Source organism: Aspergillus niger, assembly GCF_000002855.4.
Source record: "Aspergillus niger supercontig An03".
NCBI lineage: Eukaryota > Fungi > Ascomycota > Eurotiomycetes > Eurotiales > Aspergillaceae > Aspergillus > Aspergillus niger.
The window spans coordinates 1-18412 of record NT_166520.1 but is presented as its reverse complement, the minus strand read 5'-3'; the positions used below and the strand labels follow the sequence as shown (position 1 = coordinate 18412).

The following is an 18412-nucleotide window of genomic DNA, read 5'->3' as shown; positions in this document are numbered from 1 at the left end:
TTTTTAGATCAGTAAGCACGTGGTCAATTATTTTAATAGATTTTAAAGTCTTTAATAATTTAATTTATTAAATAGATAGTAATAGCTTCCAGCAGTCAGGCCAGATTTAAGAATTAAGATAATAATAAATAGAAACTATATAAAAAATTTCTTTGTAGTAAAAATATTTTCCATGTTTAGAGGGCTTAAGTGCGCGATTATATATATATTTAGTATGATTTATACCTAGAAGTAGTTTATTTTATACAGATATTAATATTTTAGCTATTTTTCTCTTCAGAGAAGCCTGCTTTGGTGGAGGCTTCAAGACTGGAAGCTCTTTTTTAGATATTGAAGCTTTTGGCAGAAACTCTGGCTCTAGCTCTGGCTCTGGCTCTGGTTCTAGCTCTGGCTCTGGCTCTGACTCTACTTTTAATTAATCTTGGAACATTTATAATCTTTATATAGAAGTAAATGAACAAGATCTTAGATCTTCTCTATAGAGTTGATCTTGCTCTATTTATATTATAATAATATAATAAGTTCTCTTCAAGAATTTAAGATATTTATTCTATTCTTTAGTAGTTGTATTAAGATAAAGAAAAATCTTAGGCTGTAGAAATAATAAAATATGTTGAAGATCTTCAGAGCTAATAGTAGATGTTATTTTAGATTAAGAAAAAAAAAGATATATATAGTTTTATAGTAAAAAGCCGGGCTTATAACCTGTTGAAACAAAAGAAATAAAGATATATAAATTAGATTTATCTGATCTTAAGAGAGTGGTTGGTTGTATTGGAAGAGGTAGTAGTCAGAGACTATACAGAAAGAAAGACAAAGAATCAGCTAACAGCTGCCTGACTGCAGTGAATGTCTTAACAGAAAGCATGTGTTTGTTGCTACAATTGGAGACAGTAGATATAATAATTCTACAATATGTCTGAATGACATCCAATAGTCGTTACAACCAGTAAAACATATCGGCCAAATAAACGCCAAAAAAATAACAATACGATAGGATTGACAGTTATATTCTTTATTCACCAGGCAATAAGTCACTGAAGGTCTGTGATTAGGTGTGCAGAACAATTACGCTCCAAAGGGCCACATTGCTTGCAACACAAGCCTTAGTTATATCCCTGAATAGAGAAATATTCCATGTAACATGCAAAAGACGGTTAAGCTGATATGTATGTTGCCCACTTGCTACGTCCATTTTATGATATCGACAAAAATATTGGCATATCCACGCCATGTTTGCTCACTTGGATGGAGATCATCATACCACATGAAACGCATCTCGGTCGTCGTAGTCGTAGAGAAAACAATCAGTCCCACTAAGCGAACAGTGATTAATATACCCAGTCACATTGTAAGGACTTATCCGCAATACCCGTCGTGATCCAGACAACCCCACAACCCAGGTGTACGCAGGTCACCTGGCCCACGCTAATCTCTCGCCTGACCAGGCTAACCATTTCCGGACTAGGATTACCTGATCAGGCCCAGGCCCTATCCTGAAATACAAAACATAGATCTGTATTATTTTATTATCTTATTTTTATAAAAACTTTCTTGATTATATAAAACTAGTTCTATACTACTTTATAATTATTACTTAATAGTTTTGTTAGGGAGGTGGTGTTATAGCAAGCGGTGTTCGGATACACATGACTGGATCACATGACATAGTCTGTTTTGTCTATTTCATTTTATTTACATATCTTTATACAACTAAGACAGATATATAATAAAAAGCAGGTATAGAGAATAATAACACTAGAAATCTAAACAGTGAATATAAAGTAGTAAGTAATCAATATGAATTAATAAGATGGTAAGTAACAGACATAGATTAGTAAAGTAAAAGTAATAGGGAAAGATAGTAGAATATATCTATAAGTAGTAGGAGTTTATCAACAATCAGAAAAGGCGAAAGTATGTAAAATGAGGTGCGAAATGGCCTTTTGCGAGCTTTTGACAGATATATATATGATATAGGACTGGCTCCCTACCGGTCCTCAGGGAATCTGCGGGTCATGATGGCCTTTTGGTCTTGCATTAACTTTTCCTCTAGAAGGGTTCCTTACCATATTAACTATCAAGTTTACTATCTTAACATAAATAATTAAAGAAAGAAAAAAGCTGATTCACATTTTCAATTTATAACTATCTAATTAATATCCGGTACTTATATTATTAGCTAAAACCCCTACCTAATATCCGGCTGACTACCCACTGACGAGAGGGCATGTAGCCAAGCCCCCTGGAATTGCATGTCCAGTAGGACAAACTACGAAGGTTATTCCGACCAAGGAAGCTTTATCTCACGGGCAATATCTGTACAGGGTGTAGGGAGACGGTAAGAACATATTGATTCAAGAACTGCTACAGTTATACAACTAATAATAAACCCAGCAGTCAAGTAACACACGCCTTAGGCACAAGCGTCTAAGGCCATCCAGTAGCTTCCACCAATTCCATCGCTTACGTGACAATCCATCAGAGCACATAGCGGAAGGCTGGCTGCTCGAAATCCGTCAAATCGAGGAACTCGGTCCCAACAGCAACGTTCTCGAGGTCGGGATCAGAAATTGCCTGTCGGTCGCGTTTCTTATTTTCCATAATGTTCACCAGACGAATTACCAATAAGGTAGCCGCTGCCAGAGCGTACATGATGGCAACGAGCAATTTGCCGTCGAAGTACTCCGGCGCTTGATTCGAGCGGAACGTCTGCGGTCCGATCCAGTTTCCAGCAGCATAGGCCAATATCTGAAGACCATTCACAGTTGCCTTCTTGGTGTAACCCAACGTATTGTTAGATATCATCACCATGACCAAACACCACGAGGTCCCGGCAGCACCGATACAATAGTAACCCACCAACAAGCCGGCTTTTGCGTGAAGGGGAAGGACAATCATCAAGATGCCACCAACCATAGGTATAAGGATAGCGATGATGGCAAAGAGGGTTCGGTCAAGTAATCTGTCCGACAAGTACGTCAATCCCAGCTTGCAGGAGATATCAACAAGACCCATTGGCATGTTCAGCATGAGGGACATCCGGCTAGAGAAGCCGAAAGAGCTGATAATGAGAGAACCGAAGGTAGTGATTCCTCCATTTGGAATATTCATCAAGAATGAGAATAGAACGTAGAGGTATGTGCGCGGATCCCGGAATGCTTCGAAGAAATGTGCCCATTTCCAAGTACGGTTCCCAATGCCCTGAAAGTTGCCTCTGATGCGATCAACAGCAATATGCTTCTCGCGATGGCTCAGGAATTTGGCCTGGATCTGATTGTCAGGCATGAACCAAAAATAAAGAAAACCGGTGAGAACGGTAGGCAAGCCAAGCACCAGGAAGAGTATCTTCCACACAGGAATAGATGCCTCTTGCACACCTGACAGTCCATACGCGATTGCCGCAATCAGTATCTGAGCGACGCCGTTGCAAGCAAGCCAGAAGCCCATACGCTTGGCCTGCTCCTCTTGTTTATACCAACAGGAGGTAAACAGGACGAAGGCCGGAGTTATTGTCGCTTCGAACGCGCCGAGGAAAAAGCGGACACAGAGCAGTCCAGCGTAACTATCAGTTGCGACATGGCAGAGGAGCACGACGCCCCAAATCAGAATATTGGCTGAAGTATATTCCCCTAGTGGAAGTCGACGTAGCAGATAGGTGGTGGGAAATCTATACCGAAATTAGCACGGACCTAGAGAAGGGAGGTAGAGAGATTGTAATGGTACGTACTCCCAGAATATATATCCAGCGTAGAAAATGCTCGAGACCCAGCTGTATTGCTGTGACTTAGGGTCCAAGTGTGTGTCCTCGCGGATTCCCATTAGGGAGGCATAATTCAAAGACGTTTTGTCGGCAAATTGGATCAAATAAACCCAACACAGCAAAGGCATCAGGACTCGGTCGATCTTGAACAACACTTTGCGGGACTCTTCAGGAGTATATTCGATCTCGCCATCAGCCATAAACTGCAGGGCTGGATCAAATTCTCGCGTCTCTCCATGCTTGATCTCGCCACGCTGGACTTCAGTATCCGCTTGCTCCATATCATGGTTGGGTGGAACTTTGAAAACGTCTTTCTCGTTGGGTTGGGTAGTCATATTGCTATGTCACAATCACCTGATCCATCATATTCGAAAATTATCGATTCGCGGAGTCATCGACGCTCCTTAAATGGGCCCTTGCACGGACCTGATAAGGATGGGGCAAATGGCCCCGGATTTTCCAAATACCAAAGTTTGTTCCGGAGATATGTACAGCGGTTAATACCGGTGACCGGGAAAAAACAGTATTTTAGATAAGCTACGCGATCTAATCAGATTTTATACTAATTCTGCCGGCAGTCAAACACCAAGAAATCATTATTGCCCGATGGCCGCTATTAACCGCCGTAGATATGCAATTTGCGGGGTTGGTGGAGCTCCACCGCCTGTAGGTTTCGTATCTCTTCCGGGCTTCTCCTGGAATCTTTTCATCGATAAGTCACAAGAGGCCGAAATACGAAGACAGATTTGCGTAGGTTCCAGTATATGAGACCCCAGCCCAAGCCATGAAAGACTGCAATCGGCCGGAGGATTGTACCAAGGACGAACCGACCACCTGTTTCAGAATTTCCTACCCCTCAGCCATCAGTCCGTTTCGCGCTCGACTCCCGGTATAGTTTATTGTATCCTGTTTTTGTCTCACCCTAAACACAAAACACCTCATTTTATCATTTCTCTGGTGAACATAGCAGTATATAACCAATTGTGATGAAGGATTTTACGTGACAAAACAGATACGGAGCTGGCTTTCAGGTATGTATAGTGCCCCTTTCCATTTTGCCCTCTTGTTATAAAGTCAATCTATTCAGAAATCGGAAGTTCATTTGGCTATTTGGATCCATACTTCCATTATCGAATCTCCCACGCTGTGCGCTGCTTTCTGGTTTATGCCTCTAAGTCAGGTATAATGTATATCCCAAATTTCGAACCCAGAGATCTGGAATGGGGGGCGGTCAGTTGCTTTCGTAGAACAATATAATTCTATTGCAAGAATATAAAACCATAATTCAAACCAGTATTGACAACAAATAACGGTCGGTGAAGAAGCATGCGACTTTGCCAACTACTCTTCTCGCCGACATACGATTTGATGGATACATTCGGCCACATAGCGCACATTGCCTTCGTTGAGCCCGGCTAAAGAGACTCTGGAGCTTTCAGCCATGTAAACGTGATGAATATCTGAATTTTAATGGTGAATAATCTTGATTCTCTCACGCAATCTAGAAGCCCATGAGGTTTTCCCTACTTTTCAGGTAATGAACTTGATCGGGTGTGAGACCAAGCACGCAAAACATGCCTTTCTGCTGTGTTATTTCTCCCATTCGCCCGGAGTACCTGGTAGAAACTTAGTTCTTGGGCTGATAGTGTGTTGAAAAGAGTGAGAATTTGTGATACCTAATGCCGTCAGTTCATCCAATAACCGCTTCCTCATCCCAGCAATGCGCGAGCTCCTCGTCATAAGATCACGCTGCCACTGAGAGAAGAGGCCACCATCTCCGAGAACCGTAGCGACGATACGAGCACCAAATGCTGGGGGATTAGATATCTTGCTGCGGATCAACTGGGCCAAATTTGACTCGACGTTCATGGCGATGCTGTGATTGCGTGATACGAAAGCACATAGTCCGGCCCTCTCGCCTATGAGAATAAGCGAATGTGTGAGTAAGAGTAGATACTGGAAGGAAAAGAACAGATTGGCCTGCGACTCAACTGACCCTACTGGGACAATACTCAAAGCGAACACATACCATAAAATCCCATGCTTTTGGCGAAGGAAATGCAGACACCCATCTCAAGATTGAGCTCCTCCGCAAAGTACCGGATTGCGTAGGCGTCTTCATCGTAGGACCCAGAAGTCAATCCCAAGTACGCAGCGTCAAAAATAGGGAATAGCCTTCACTCCTTCATGATAGCGCCAATCTTTCTCCATTGTTCTGGAGTAGGATCCCAGCCACTTGGATTGTGTGCACTAGCATGAAGAACAAAAATCGACATCGGATCTGCTTCGGTCATCGCTCGAAGTAGTGATTGCATGTCAATACCACTACTTGAGGCATAGTTGAATTCTCGGACTGAGAAGCCTACTGATTCGAAAACCTGCCTGTGGTTGGACCAGCTCGGATTAGTGATGTATACAATTTGATCACAAATAGATGTCCGCATGAGCATCATTCCTGCCACATGCAGTGCACCAGTACCCGATAATGCTTGACAGGAGGCGACCTGTCAGGAAGAGATTGACAAATTAGTCTCTTGTGGCAATGATAAGGCTCTAAATTGTTTACCCGACTCTCCCGTATAGCGGTAGAATCCTTCTTGAAGACCAAATCCGTAACTAATTTTCGAAATTCTGGATGACCCAGGATTGGAAGGTATTCGTGTTCGCAATCTTTAATAGCTTTCTTGGCTGCTTTAACTGCTGGGAGTATCCAAGGATTTCCATAATCATCTTTGTATGTACCTTGGCCCAAGTTCACTTTGCGAGTGTCTGGATCAGCTTTGTAAGCTTTGGTGAGTTCGAATATCGCATCTGGGGGCGTATAGGCCACGTCCCCAAAGAATGTAGAAACTGACAACATTGCGTGGAAGGACAAGTGAGAGTAGACTTGACGAGACACAAACAAACAACTCGGAATTGATGGGGCAATCCTTGATGCCTAAATGGGCCTCCTGTCTTGATGGCGAATGTGCAGTGGACAAACCTATGGTGGAGCTCCACTCGCCATCAATACAGAGAGCAAGCATCGGCACTGATAGATAAATTGATGACTCCGCAGATTCCTACTATATCTCTACTCAGAGTATTCTCGGACAAGAGACAATTATTCTTGAAATATCAGCATTCACAACGGCAATGGTTCCACGAACACCGAAATTCGGTGTATACACACCATTAGTGACCTTCTTTATGGAGGACGAGTCTCTCGATATTGAAAGTACCTTGACACATGCGAGGCGCATTGCTGAAGGCGGTGTTGCTGGGCTAGTCCTTCAAGGAAGTAACGGAGAAGCGCCACATCTGGATCACGAAGAACGCAAATACTTGGTGCGCGCGGTGCGCGACCATCTCAACGAGTTGGGGTATGTGCAGATACAGTTGATTGTTGGATGCGGCGCGCCCAGTGTCCGAGAAACATTGGCGCATATTACTGAAGCAAAAGGATCTGGCGCCGACTTTGCACTGGTGTTGCCTCCGTCATATTGGGTCTCAGCTATGAGCACTGACGTAATTGAACGGTTCTTCGACGATGTATTTCCCCTAGTTTCCAGTCACTCCAGATTACCTATCCAGATTACCTTACCTGACTGGGTCACACAGGTAGCATCTAGCTCTCCACTTCCAGTTCTGATCTACAACTTCCCTGGAGTGACTGGTGGTATCGACATAGGTTCAGACTCAACCATCCGGCTCGCCCAATCCAACTCCAATATTGTTGGGTGCAAGCTCACTTGCGGAAATGTTGGAAAGCTTCAGCGTATATCATCCACACTTCCTACCACTTCCTTTGCCGCATTTGGAGGAAAGTCGGACTTTTTTCTGCCCGCCCTTGTAGCCGGGTCCAATGGAATCATCGCGGCTCTTGCCAACATCGCGCCAAAAGTGCATGTGGAATTGCTGAGAAGATATGAGAATGGTGATATCAAGGGTGCTCAAGAGCTTCAATCTTTGCTCAGTCATGCAGACGGTGCTCTTGTCAAAGTGGGCGTGACTGGTGTCAAAGCTATTGTGGCACATTGTTTCAAATATGGTTCAGGGCAGGGGCGAAAGCCCTTGGGAAATTCTACTGTCGCGACTCTGAGCCCGCATATTCTGGAGCCCATTCTGAAAGTGGTTGAGCGGGAAAGAATGTGTAATTAGACAATGTATTTGAATTAGAAGACGTTGAATCTGTGGTGGTATAGGAGCTCTAGGTATCACATCAATGATGAAGCCTGCATATCTCGGCCACAATCGCAATCTTTCAATCTCCGAAGAATGCCGTACGGACGGTGGAAAATAAAGCAGACAGCAGGGGACGTAGCCATTCTTCCGCTCGGCGTTATAAGCGGATGACAAAGACAATCGACAGGCAGGTTCAATGGCGCTAGTCGTGCTACTACGCACGACGCGGAGCAACTTCTCTCGGTTCGAATTTCTTGGAGAACAAACTCTTCAGGGAACAAGAAGAAGAAAGAGAGGAAGAGAGAAGAAAAATAAAGAAAGGCGGGACAGGGCAATCCGCGCTGGAATGGAAACAATCTACAGAGGAACCTCAGGGAAAGTCCCGTGCGCATTTCCTACGGGGGGTTCTCCATCAGAATCCAATCTTAAGTAAATTAATATCAAATTTTGACATGAACTACTAGCTAAGAGGATTGGCTTTGTTGCCGACTAGTCGCACTCCAGAATGACAGCCCCGCCTCTTGACGAGCAATGCCATAGATAGCCGAGCTATCTAAATTCTCGCCAGCATACTCGCGTGCAGTATTCAGCCTTTTGGAAGCCGTTTCAAGCGTGTGTAGGCGGACATTATGACTGTCGGCAATAGATAGAGCGTGCTTCATGTCCTTACATGCAAGAGCAGCCGCAAACCCCGGCGCTGTGTCCAAAGGAGGTGCATAAGCTCCACTCGTGATTCGTTTGCTGTAACTTTGCAATACGGACCCGAACATATTTCCAATAAAGTCCTCCATCTGCTGAGTGCCGATTCCTGCTACCTCGGCAAAGACCTGTGCTTCAGCAATGACCTCCATGAAGCTGATGACAAGGATGTTCCTGCATAGACGAAAAGAGTTAATACATGAAAAATAACCACATGAGGAAGGAGATGATTTATTTACCCTGAGATTTTGAGGAGACTCGATTTGCGCACGTCTTCTCCCATTTCAATAATGCTGCGTCCCATAACATTCATGATAAGAGGTCTGATTGTTTCCACTACTGTAACAGGACCAGAAACAGCGAATATGAGCTTTCCAGCGGCTGCGACTGGGCTTGCGCCAAACACTGGTGCTGCAATGAATGTCGCACCATGCTCTTTGAGACGTTTCGCTGCCCACTCAGATGTGTCTGGGTGAATAGTAGATGTGTCAACGAAGATTTTACCCTTTAGAGAGTTCCCCATGGTGGAAGCTTTCTCCAATAGATCGATCAACACATCATCGGTGGAGATCTCCAAGTTGTTAGTAGTTCTCTCAAACCGAATTTCTTTGAGGTGATTGAACAGTAGCGGCACCTACCATTGTGAAAATCACATTGGATTTCTGAACTAGTGCATCGAATTCTTCAGGCACAGCCCCTGCATCCCGAAGAATATCTCCCTTGGAGATTGTTCTGTTGCTGTATCGAAGCGGAGGCAGGTTCTTTGCTTGAAGGTACCTCTGGAGGTTCAATGACATGCCAAGGCCCATAGATCCAAGGCCGTACTGTCATTTCAGTGAGTCACGTGTACAAGTGGGATCTGGTGTTCAAAGTTCAAACCTACCCAGCCAACCTGTGGGATAGATGGGCTCATCCTTGTTTGCAGATAGCGAATATTCTTCCCGAAGAAAGTTTTGAGTATAGTGTACGGTACATGCACCAAGCTCATGTGGTTGTCTTAAATGAGCCCCGGCCGGAGGGCGCTGATAGCTAAAGTGGAGCACAAGAGGTCTTGGCCAAGTGGAGCTCCACATTTTCCACTTACTCTGAATCACAGGTAGCGGCATCGGGGATTTCTCTCAGTACAGCCAACATCGACGGCCCGATGCTCCACACAAGTCGCTGCTGGCAGAAAATTTTGACTAGATCTGCAAACAACAACTGCCCTTGCTCTAACAAAGTAGAAAAGACTTCACGGTCTCTAGACCACAAGCGTGGATCTCGAACATCTCGGTCACGTCTCGTCGCCGGAGAGTACAGCAAGGTGGCTTCAATGAGGGCGTTGAAGATCAGCATACATGGTTCGGATGTCCGTGGGAGTTCGTTGAATGTGTTCAAATGGTCATAAATCTCAGTGGTTGCACACCTGAGCGCTCCCCAGATACACAGAAGGACCCCGTAGCTGGTAACTGTGACCCAGGGCGCCTCATAAGAAAGATTTTGCGAATCGTCGCTAAATATGCTGGCGAGGGCTGCAGAAAGCTCACTGAGTAAAGCTAATACGCCTTCGTTGCTGCCAAGACGAGGGGCCAACAAAGGTGCAGATCGGCGAACCGCGACAAAGTTACCTCTCATAAGATGGGTCGAGGCAGCCAGGCCGGCAATCAAGCTATTATCAACGATGCCCCCGATCAGCAGCTGGTCAGGTCGACACAAATTAACCTGGAGGGATACAATAAATAGTGCGTTTGTTCTCCATTGAAAAAAGTCAGGGCTGTCACTCGCTGTAGCCGCGTCTTTCACGATCTTCCCAATATTACGTAGTGCCATGTGGACACTCTTGGTCTGACTTTGAGTCAGAATATGAAATGGGTTGGGATCAGGATAGCTGGGTGGCATTTGGTAGTAACACCGTGTGAAGTCCCGCACCAAGGCATCGAGATTTGCAAGTACGCAGAACACTGCGAACGGAGATGCTTCTAGGGCAGCAGCTAATTCGGTACCGGGAGCTTCAGTCATGACTTGCTGCGTTGCCATCGTCAAAGATGCCGCTGCTAATCCGCGAGGCCGTTGAAGCAGGTCGTTGGTGAATGTAAAAGCAGAGACACCGAAATATTCGCCGAACCTCTGAATCCATATTTCAGGGTCTTTGGCCTCCCAAAGTTTGGCGGGGAAAGGGAGCTCCCATCCAAGTTCCATTGAAGACATTAGTGGCCGAGAATTGCAAGGTACGAATACGTGTGAGTCCAGGAAAATCAACGTATAGAGCGCCACTCGCGTGGACTCGGCGGCTATATAGGAGGTCCATCGAGCATAGAGTGTTCGCGATTCGTCTCCGTGTGGATAACTGATGTCATACAGCCAGGACTGTGACTCTGGCATGGCAATCTCTTGTTGAGAGAGTCCGACCTCACGTACAGCCTAGAATTCAATCAGTTTGGCAGCACAGAAGAAAAGCAAGAAGATTCGGGACCAACATCAACAATCTGCCGTAGCATCTCTCGTGCTGTCCGGAACTGGCATGCCTCTCCTCCTGCGTAGACCCCATAGATCATGTAAAGTATCCAGGCTTGCATCACCCAGGGTTTCCGTATTTCCCCACATTGATTGGAGACCTATTTTGACATTTATTAGCATCCAAGTACCTAAAGCCCTGAGAGGATGATGTCCCACGTACCATATTTCGAAGTTCCTGTTGTCCACTTTGCCACGTGGTACGACGCCAGTGTACACAAGCTTGAGCTTCTTCATCATTGCATATGGTCGTCGAACATAGGCTACCTATCACAGCTACAGCTTTGAGCAATAGCTTTGGTGCCGATGATACTGTAAACGTGGGCCGATGTAACAAGGGTAGAGAAGGATGGAAGTGCTCAAAATATTCTTTGACATATCCTTCTAGGTCATAGTGGCTCCTATCAGTGAGTTTGTGATACTTAGAAAAGTCTTCTTGCGCGCATGAGATCAATCTTGTTAGGGAAAGGCATACATCGGGGACGGCAATATGTTATCTCGAGAAAGACTAGTAGCAAAGGAGCTATGTCCCTCCCAAAAGTGATCACCAGGCATAACATTCGCGGCCGGCACCTCGGTCGAAGTTAAGACATTGGTCGCAGTTAAAAGCGGTGGCATGTCATCAGTTCCCTGATAGCTCTGCTGCGGACTCGTTTCCGGTCGAGATATATGATCATTCGATGCTTCAACGCGGCAACGGCCCCGGTGCCTCTTGAACACGTCGCTGGGGCTTGGTCAGTGATACTGGAACAGAGGAGTTGGCGCAAGTGTGAGCAAGACCTTCTGGTAAAAACAGCGTGACAGCCATCACATTCAAATTCATGACTCGGGGCACGATCATGGCCTTAGTGTACAACAGTCAGTACCGTGAGATTTTGTTTGCTCGGTTTAAGGCCGAGGACTTACGAGCACGCTTATGTCTTCGCAAATTCTCCTGTAGACACGAATTCTCCGTTATAAGTTTTAGGCTGTTGGAAGAAAAAACTGATCTGTTACTTACATTTCTGGTGAAAGTTTTCGTACATTCGTCGCAAGGGTATGGGCGAGATGAATCGGGAATCAGGCTCTCTTCTGGGGGCTTTGCAGGGTCAGCAGCCATCGGGACTGTTTCAAACATCCAATTGCCAAAGAATGGATTTCTTCGTTGATATCATGTGTACTCAGCAGGATATGTCGGTTATTGATGTAAAGAAGATGGAGACTCAACTAAGGTAGACTCACGCAGGTGGTATGTAAGCCCTCTTCTGTACCACATGACCATTACCAGCTAACAGGACAGAGTGGGTCGTGAGATAGATAACTGGTTTAGATTGCTATGTTCTCGTCCGTCCCCGGGAGGCACAATTAGCGCGATTACGAGCGTATTGTAACAGCGCTTTCGTATTGGCCATGCTGCTGTAAGCGCTCTGTAATCAATTAATCCGAATCAGAACTATGGCATGCATTGAAACATTTCGCTTTCGCACATAGCGCTTTACCTCTACACTTTCTACAACCAGGGCTCGATTGTGGTACCCGTTGACCTCTTTTACCCATGTGTCTCTTATACGGGCACCATACACAAGCTTGCTGCCTATCCAGCCGACTCCGCTGGTGAATTTCTAGGCTCAATTTGCAGGGTTAGCTCGGACCTCGGCAGGAGTCACGACTCTCGCGGTTCGATTCGACTCAGAACCGCCAGGACTCAGGTTCCGATTCTAAGGTTTTGGAAACGCGATCCGAGTAATAACGGCTTTTGGAGTCGGACCTTTGAGGCTCAATTTGAATCTGAGATTCCTCAAACAGTGCAAACATAGAATTCCAAGAATTATGCATGTTTTAATAGTGTATCGGAGTGTGTTTCATAGGGAAACGTTAAGTATATTAGGTTCTAATATAAGGAAAGATAAAAAAATCTAGATAAAATCAGCATTTCTAATTAGTCAGACCGTGAAATCTTAACTTCAATTTAGTGTAAAAAGTGTATTGGTGTTTAGTGCAGAAATATAGTAGCAATCCTATGATGGAGATTATATATCTTCATCTCAAGATATCAGATCCCGACAACTGGCGATGACTATCTAGTACTACTACCAGTAAACTTTTCTGAAATCTCACCACTTAAACGAAATACCACTTGGTATATATTATGATATTGCCGTAAATACTTCTCTATAACGCATGACGGAACATATATTATGTATAATAGTAAGAGGTTATTCAACTTAAAAAGGGAAATCTTGGCAAAATTATACAACTCAGGGTCTTAACCTAGAGAGAAGGAAGAAGTGCCGGAACTGACGTGCCTGCCTTCATATCGCTCGGTCTCCTCTGACCAGTTCGCTTAAAATTACCCACTTTATCTAGACACTGTATCCCACTGATTTCCAGCGCCACAGAAAGGCTCTGAAGGTATCAGAGCACACGACGAAAACTTAAGTTGGCACGGAAGCCCCGTCCTACACCACGACGAAGGGGAGCCCCGACTGCTGAACTTGCCTACGATAGGAGGGATACCTGGGTAATAGTAGAGCGCCCAAATAAGCATAAGTACTTATAAAGCAAAATACTACCTTGGTTAATTAGCTTAACGAATATAAACGGCGAATAGGCCTACTTATTCGGGCTATCGTGAATAGGTCACTAAATACGCCTCCCCCTACGCCCGCTCCTACGCCTACCTAGGCGGCGCCGCCGATAATAACAACGTAAGGCTTAGCAAACTTATCTCCATTGCGATGAATTAGCACTGGCCATTGCAAAATTATATTGTTCTTGAATTTTCTTTGACTAGCAGTGTCCCAACAGCTAAATGGGGCATACGGCCTGAACTAATGAGCTGTATATCGGACTTGGGTACATTGAGCGCAATTTTCAGAAGTAGCCCTGGGAGCTTTCTTGAGTTTGGAGCTAATCTAGTCGATCAGCTTGCAATTGGCTTTGGTTAATAACGAAATACACTACCTCCTGCTTGGCATCTCATATAATAATGTTCACATACAAAGCCTTAGAAACCAGCATTTCCTTCTTTGGAATTCTAGTAGCTTGTATGGCGTTATCCTAGCTTAAAAGTTTAGCGTTGACGTCAATCATTTCGAAATCCAGTTTCATTCTGGACGAATCCGAGAAGCCTTGATTGAGCCCCGACACTAGTACATGTATTCACAGTCTTAAACTTGCTCCGCCAGAGTCCGATTCGCAGCCACGCTGCCATTAGCAACTGGTATGAATGCGGGCGTGACGACCGACTCGTCCCTTTTTCTGCTGACCCCATCTTCAAGGGCTCCATAGCCACCCCCACCGGGTGTCTCGATCACGAACCGATCGCCACGTTGAACTCGGATCGAATTTTTACCACCGACGTTGATACAGCGACCAGCCTTGGTGATCCACGTATTCTTCCCGCGCTGACCGTCTTCTCCACCTGCCATTCCATAAGGTGCAAAGCTCCGTCGTTCCGAAAGAATCGACACAGACATGGGGAGTCTCAGCTCCATATCCCTGATAACTCCATCGCCACCCGGGTATATACCCGCACCACCACTTCCGCTACGGAAGCCGAAACGACGCAGGATAACAGGGTATCTTCGTTCAAGAGATTCAGGGTCAGTTATCCGCGTGTTAGTCATGTTGGTGTGCACACCATCTGTTCCAGCCCAACTAGGGCCTCCGCCGCTCCCACCGGCTATAGTCTCATAATATCCAAATCCATTTTCGCCGTCGTTGCCGAAGGTTAGGTTATTCATGCATCCTTGGCTTGCGGCACATACTCTGAAGCTCTTGAAAATGACATCTACGATGCGTTGCGACGTCAACACATTGCCGGCGCAGACAGCGGCTTCAGAATCTGGACACAGGAGCGATCCGTTCGGAACAATTATTTGGACCGGCTTGATACACCCATGGTTGAGCGGAATATCAGAATTGACCATGCAGCGCAGTGCGAAAATTACCGCTGAATTGCAGATTGCAATCGGAGCATTCCAGTTCCCTGTTATCAACTTGGATTAGTTTCAACTTAAGCTGACAGTTATAGAGCATAATTACCGTATACCTCTGGGCCGGTGCCCGTGAAGTCGAAAATGGCAGACCCATCGGTAGGATTGATCGTCACTTTCAGTTTGATCGGGGTGCCATCATCCATATAGTCCACAGCAGATATGTCTTCTCCTCTGCGCTCATGTGCGAGACGCTTCAAAAGAGTGCGCACGGCCAGCTCAGCCGCCTCTTGAATTGCACGCATGTAAACCTATTTCTAATTAGCTACACATCTTCCAGCATGCAATGTGCTTGATAGATACCCGAACAGTGGGAAGAGAATACTCTTCGATGAGACGTTGCATGAGACGAGTACCACAGTGATTTGCGGCCACTTGGGCCTTGAGGTCAGTGACATTGTCTTGGTATCGTCGGGACCCGCTGCTGCCTGGGAAACGTGCTGGCTCCACACATAGAACGCGATGAAGCTCATCCTCATCGAAGTGACCAGCACGAACCAGCAGATGAGAGTTGAAGATAGCACCTTCTTCTGAGAGGAGCTTTGACGTTGGCGGCATCGAGCCGGGGAGTATCCCACCTACCTACCGGAAACAATGAGTGGGGGAGATACCAAAATTCATGATTGAAAGTCACTCACATCAGCATGATGGCCGCGCGAAGCTGCCCAGAATATAATATTCCTCCCGGCAGCGTCGAAGACCGGAGTAATAACCGTTAAGTCGGGGAGATGAACGCCCCCATAGGCTTACTGAAAGTTAGAGAGATTTTGACGTCGGCTTGTGACCAAGAAAAGCTGGAGCACGTACCTGGAGTATTTGAAAGTAACACATCCCCATCTTGCAGCTTTCCACGCCACTCAGCTATCTGCGATTTTACTGCAAAGGCCATACTCCCAATCATGGCCGGTACATGAGGGGCGTTGGCAACTAATTCCCCTTCTGGCGTGAAGATCGCACAAGTGAAATCCAGTCGCTCCTTGATGTTCGCGCTGGTACTGACATTCTGCAAAACGCGGCCCATTTGCTCAGCTACTCCCATGAACCGATGTCGGAAAATGGAAAGCTGAATGGGGTCAATTGTTTCTGAGCTAGTCGACTTGGGGGCTGGCGGATCTATGTCAAGGACCAAAAGATCTCGAGCGATGGTCGCTTTTGAATCTGGACTCACGACGACCGTCTGCGTTTTGTCAATAATCATAGCGGGCCCTTCAATCTCAGTTCCTTCAGAAAGAGTATTAAGGTGATAGACAGGCGTGTTGACCCAACCTAGCGAACTGAAACGTGTGGAAACCCTGGAGCTGGGCGTGGCTCCAGCTGTAGCAGACGTGGAACTTGAGAGAGACTTGACCTGGAGATATAAAGAGTCTTCTGGGGAAACGCTGCATCCAATTGCTCGGACACGAATGGTGTCCACATAAACGACACGGTTCACAGGAGTGAATCCGAATTGCTGATGATGCGCTTTGACGAATGCTTGTTTCGCGTCACTATCAGGACTCTCCCAGGGTATCATGATGGAGGTTTCGCTGCCATCATATCTCATGTTCAAGAATCGAAAAGCCCGGATGCTGCCGAATGATTCCATAGTCTTGCTGCATCGGGCATAGTCGACTAGTCTGTCCAGGGAATCATTGATAACATCAATGGCAGACCCTTCAAAGGCTTTCGCGCAGACTCGTTCCTCTTCATGTACAACTTCTGCTAGTCCGATCCCGTAGGCAGACAAGATAGAGGAATACTTGTGAATGAGCACGCGTTTGATACCAAGGTCGCTGGCAATGGCACAAGCATGCTGGCCACCCGCGCCCCCAAATGAGGCAAGATGATGTTTTGCAACATCATGGCCCTTCTCCAGGGTCAAACTCCGAATGGGTCCACACATTGCAGAGTTTGCGACCTGTAGGAAGCTTTTTTAATAATACTTATTAGCGAATGAAACAATGAGATACGATTGTGGGTATCACTTACCCATCTGCAACCTCTGCCCATGTAAGTGACATGCCAGTCTCCTTGTTTATAACCTGGGTCAGCTCCTTGAATTTAGTGAGAACGATGTCTCTGTCTAATGGCTCGTCTTCATTAACACCAAAGACAGATGGAAATTCTTCAGGGATCAAACGGCCGAGCGCGAGATTTGCATCTGTGACGGTCAGTGGACCCCCTTTCCGGTAACAAGCAGGACCAGGATTGGAAGAGGCGCTCTCGGGTCCGACCGACATGAGCCCATTCTTCCAGGTCAAGATACTACCGCCGCCAGCGGCAATTGTATTGACATTCAGCTGTGGAGCGTGGATAGTGATCCCAGCAGTTATTGTCTCGAAGATATGATCCAGTTCGCCGTCATATCGACTAACATCAGTGCTGGTTCCTCCCATATCAAAACCAATCACCGGAGCTCGAGTTTCAGTATCGAAGCATGTTCGAGAAAAGCCAATAACGCCTCCAGCTGGCCCTGAGAGGATAGAGCGAAGCCCTGAAAGACTAGACGAAGGCACCAGGCCTCCGTCTGATTGCATGAATTCTAGTCGCGTCCGAGAATTACCTATATTGGGGAAGCTTTTGGAGAATCTTTCAAGATATTGTTTGATACTCGGTGTCAAATATGCATCAACTACCGTGGAGTTACCACGGGGGACGAGCTTTGGTCTTGAAGATATCTCATGCGAAAGTGATACATTTTCAAACCCAATTTCGAGTGCCATTTCTCTGATTTCTAGTTCGTGCTTTGGGAAGCTGTACGAGTGCATCAGGCACACTGCCAGGGTGCGAAACCCTTCTTCGTAAATACCTTGGAGTTGAACTTTTGTTCTGGCCGTATCCAGGGGCTGGAGTACTTGAATTATCTCCCCTGATGCTGCAATGACGGAATCCACAGGCTCTGGAGAGGACAAATGAATATTGCGGAGATCTGAGTCGCTGCAATTTTGCACAGTCACTCGCTCTCGAACTTCAAAGGTTTTTGAATACAAGGGTATCGGCCGCCGGATTGTCAAGTCAAACATATGGGGCCGGCTCTGAGTTCCGATTTGAAGAACATCCTTGAAGCCTTCGGTGATCAGTAAGGCTGTCTTCTCTCCTTTTCTCTCGAGTAACGCATTTGTTGCAACTGTTGTGCCCATACGGATCCATTCTGTTAGCGAAGGAGTTAGTGCTGATAGAAGTCTCAAGCTGTTGGGTGAATCCCAGAATCATACCGACGTCTCTCAGGTCGAGCTCTGTTCCACGCGGGATAGGAGAACCATAGTATTGCTCTAAGACGCGACGGATTGCCTCAGTCGGCGCATCCGCATAGTTCTTCGGGTCCACGGATAAGATC

General features: G+C 46.0%; 8 protein-coding genes across 8 annotated transcripts; 3 read left to right on the top strand and 5 right to left on the bottom strand.

The window, feature by feature from the left end:
- An03g00080 (hypothetical protein [truncated ORF]) lies at positions 1 to 419 on the top strand (the record flags this gene model as incomplete). The annotated part of the gene is made up of 2 exons (XM_059746836.1): positions 1 to 11; positions 236 to 419. Coding segments are annotated over 2 exons (195 nt in total), but the record flags the coding sequence as incomplete, so codon positions are not given.
- Positions 420 to 1813: 1394 nt separating this feature from the next.
- An03g00070 (uncharacterized protein) lies at positions 1814 to 2044 on the top strand (the record flags this gene model as incomplete). The annotated part of the gene is made up of 3 exons (XM_059746835.1): positions 1814 to 1816; positions 1889 to 1917; positions 1981 to 2044. The coding sequence occupies 3 exons, from the start codon at positions 1814 to 1816 to the stop codon at positions 2042 to 2044; spliced, it is 96 nt and encodes a 31-aa protein (XP_059603560.1).
- A 437-nt stretch (positions 2045 to 2481) lies between these two features.
- An03g00060 (uncharacterized protein) lies at positions 2482 to 4098 on the bottom strand (the record flags this gene model as incomplete). The annotated part of the gene is made up of 2 exons (XM_001389876.1): positions 2482 to 3670; positions 3731 to 4098. 2 exons carry the CDS (start codon positions 4096 to 4098, stop codon positions 2482 to 2484), a joined length of 1557 nt encoding a protein of 518 aa, XP_001389913.1.
- Positions 4099 to 5104: 1006 nt separating this feature from the next.
- On the bottom strand, positions 5105 to 6623 carry An03g00050 (uncharacterized protein; the record flags this gene model as incomplete). The annotated part of the gene is given in 5 exon segments (XM_059746834.1): positions 5105 to 5223; positions 5291 to 5379; positions 5440 to 5682; positions 5793 to 6267; positions 6330 to 6623. Coding segments are annotated over 5 exon segments (1220 nt in total), but the record flags the coding sequence as incomplete, so codon positions are not given.
- A 275-nt stretch (positions 6624 to 6898) lies between these two features.
- Positions 6899 to 7903, top strand: An03g00040 (uncharacterized protein; the record flags this gene model as incomplete). Its single annotated transcript, XM_001389874.1, has 2 exons — positions 6899 to 7294; positions 7364 to 7903. 2 exons carry the CDS (start codon positions 6899 to 6901, stop codon positions 7901 to 7903), a joined length of 936 nt encoding a protein of 311 aa, XP_001389911.1.
- Positions 7904 to 8391: 488 nt separating this feature from the next.
- On the bottom strand, positions 8392 to 9539 carry An03g00030 (uncharacterized protein; the record flags this gene model as incomplete). The annotated part of the gene is made up of 4 exons (XM_001389873.1): positions 8392 to 8800; positions 8866 to 9197; positions 9265 to 9450; positions 9510 to 9539. 4 exons carry the CDS (start codon positions 9537 to 9539, stop codon positions 8392 to 8394), a joined length of 957 nt encoding a protein of 318 aa, XP_001389910.1.
- A 167-nt stretch (positions 9540 to 9706) lies between these two features.
- An03g00020 (uncharacterized protein) lies at positions 9707 to 12218 on the bottom strand (the record flags this gene model as incomplete). The annotated part of the gene is made up of 7 exons (XM_059746833.1): positions 9707 to 11026; positions 11149 to 11220; positions 11283 to 11520; positions 11595 to 11843; positions 11900 to 11963; positions 12026 to 12053; positions 12120 to 12218. 7 exons carry the CDS (start codon positions 12216 to 12218, stop codon positions 9707 to 9709), a joined length of 2070 nt encoding a protein of 689 aa, XP_059603558.1.
- A 1644-nt stretch (positions 12219 to 13862) lies between these two features.
- Positions 13863 to 18411, bottom strand: An03g00010 (uncharacterized protein; the record flags this gene model as incomplete). Its single annotated transcript, XM_001389871.3, has 9 exons — positions 13863 to 14013; positions 14100 to 14158; positions 14368 to 15089; positions 15146 to 15347; positions 15400 to 15678; positions 15735 to 15841; positions 15904 to 17003; positions 17065 to 18226; positions 18291 to 18411. Coding segments are annotated over 9 exons (3903 nt in total), but the record flags the coding sequence as incomplete, so codon positions are not given.
- Between the last annotated feature and the right edge of the window lies 1 nt (position 18412).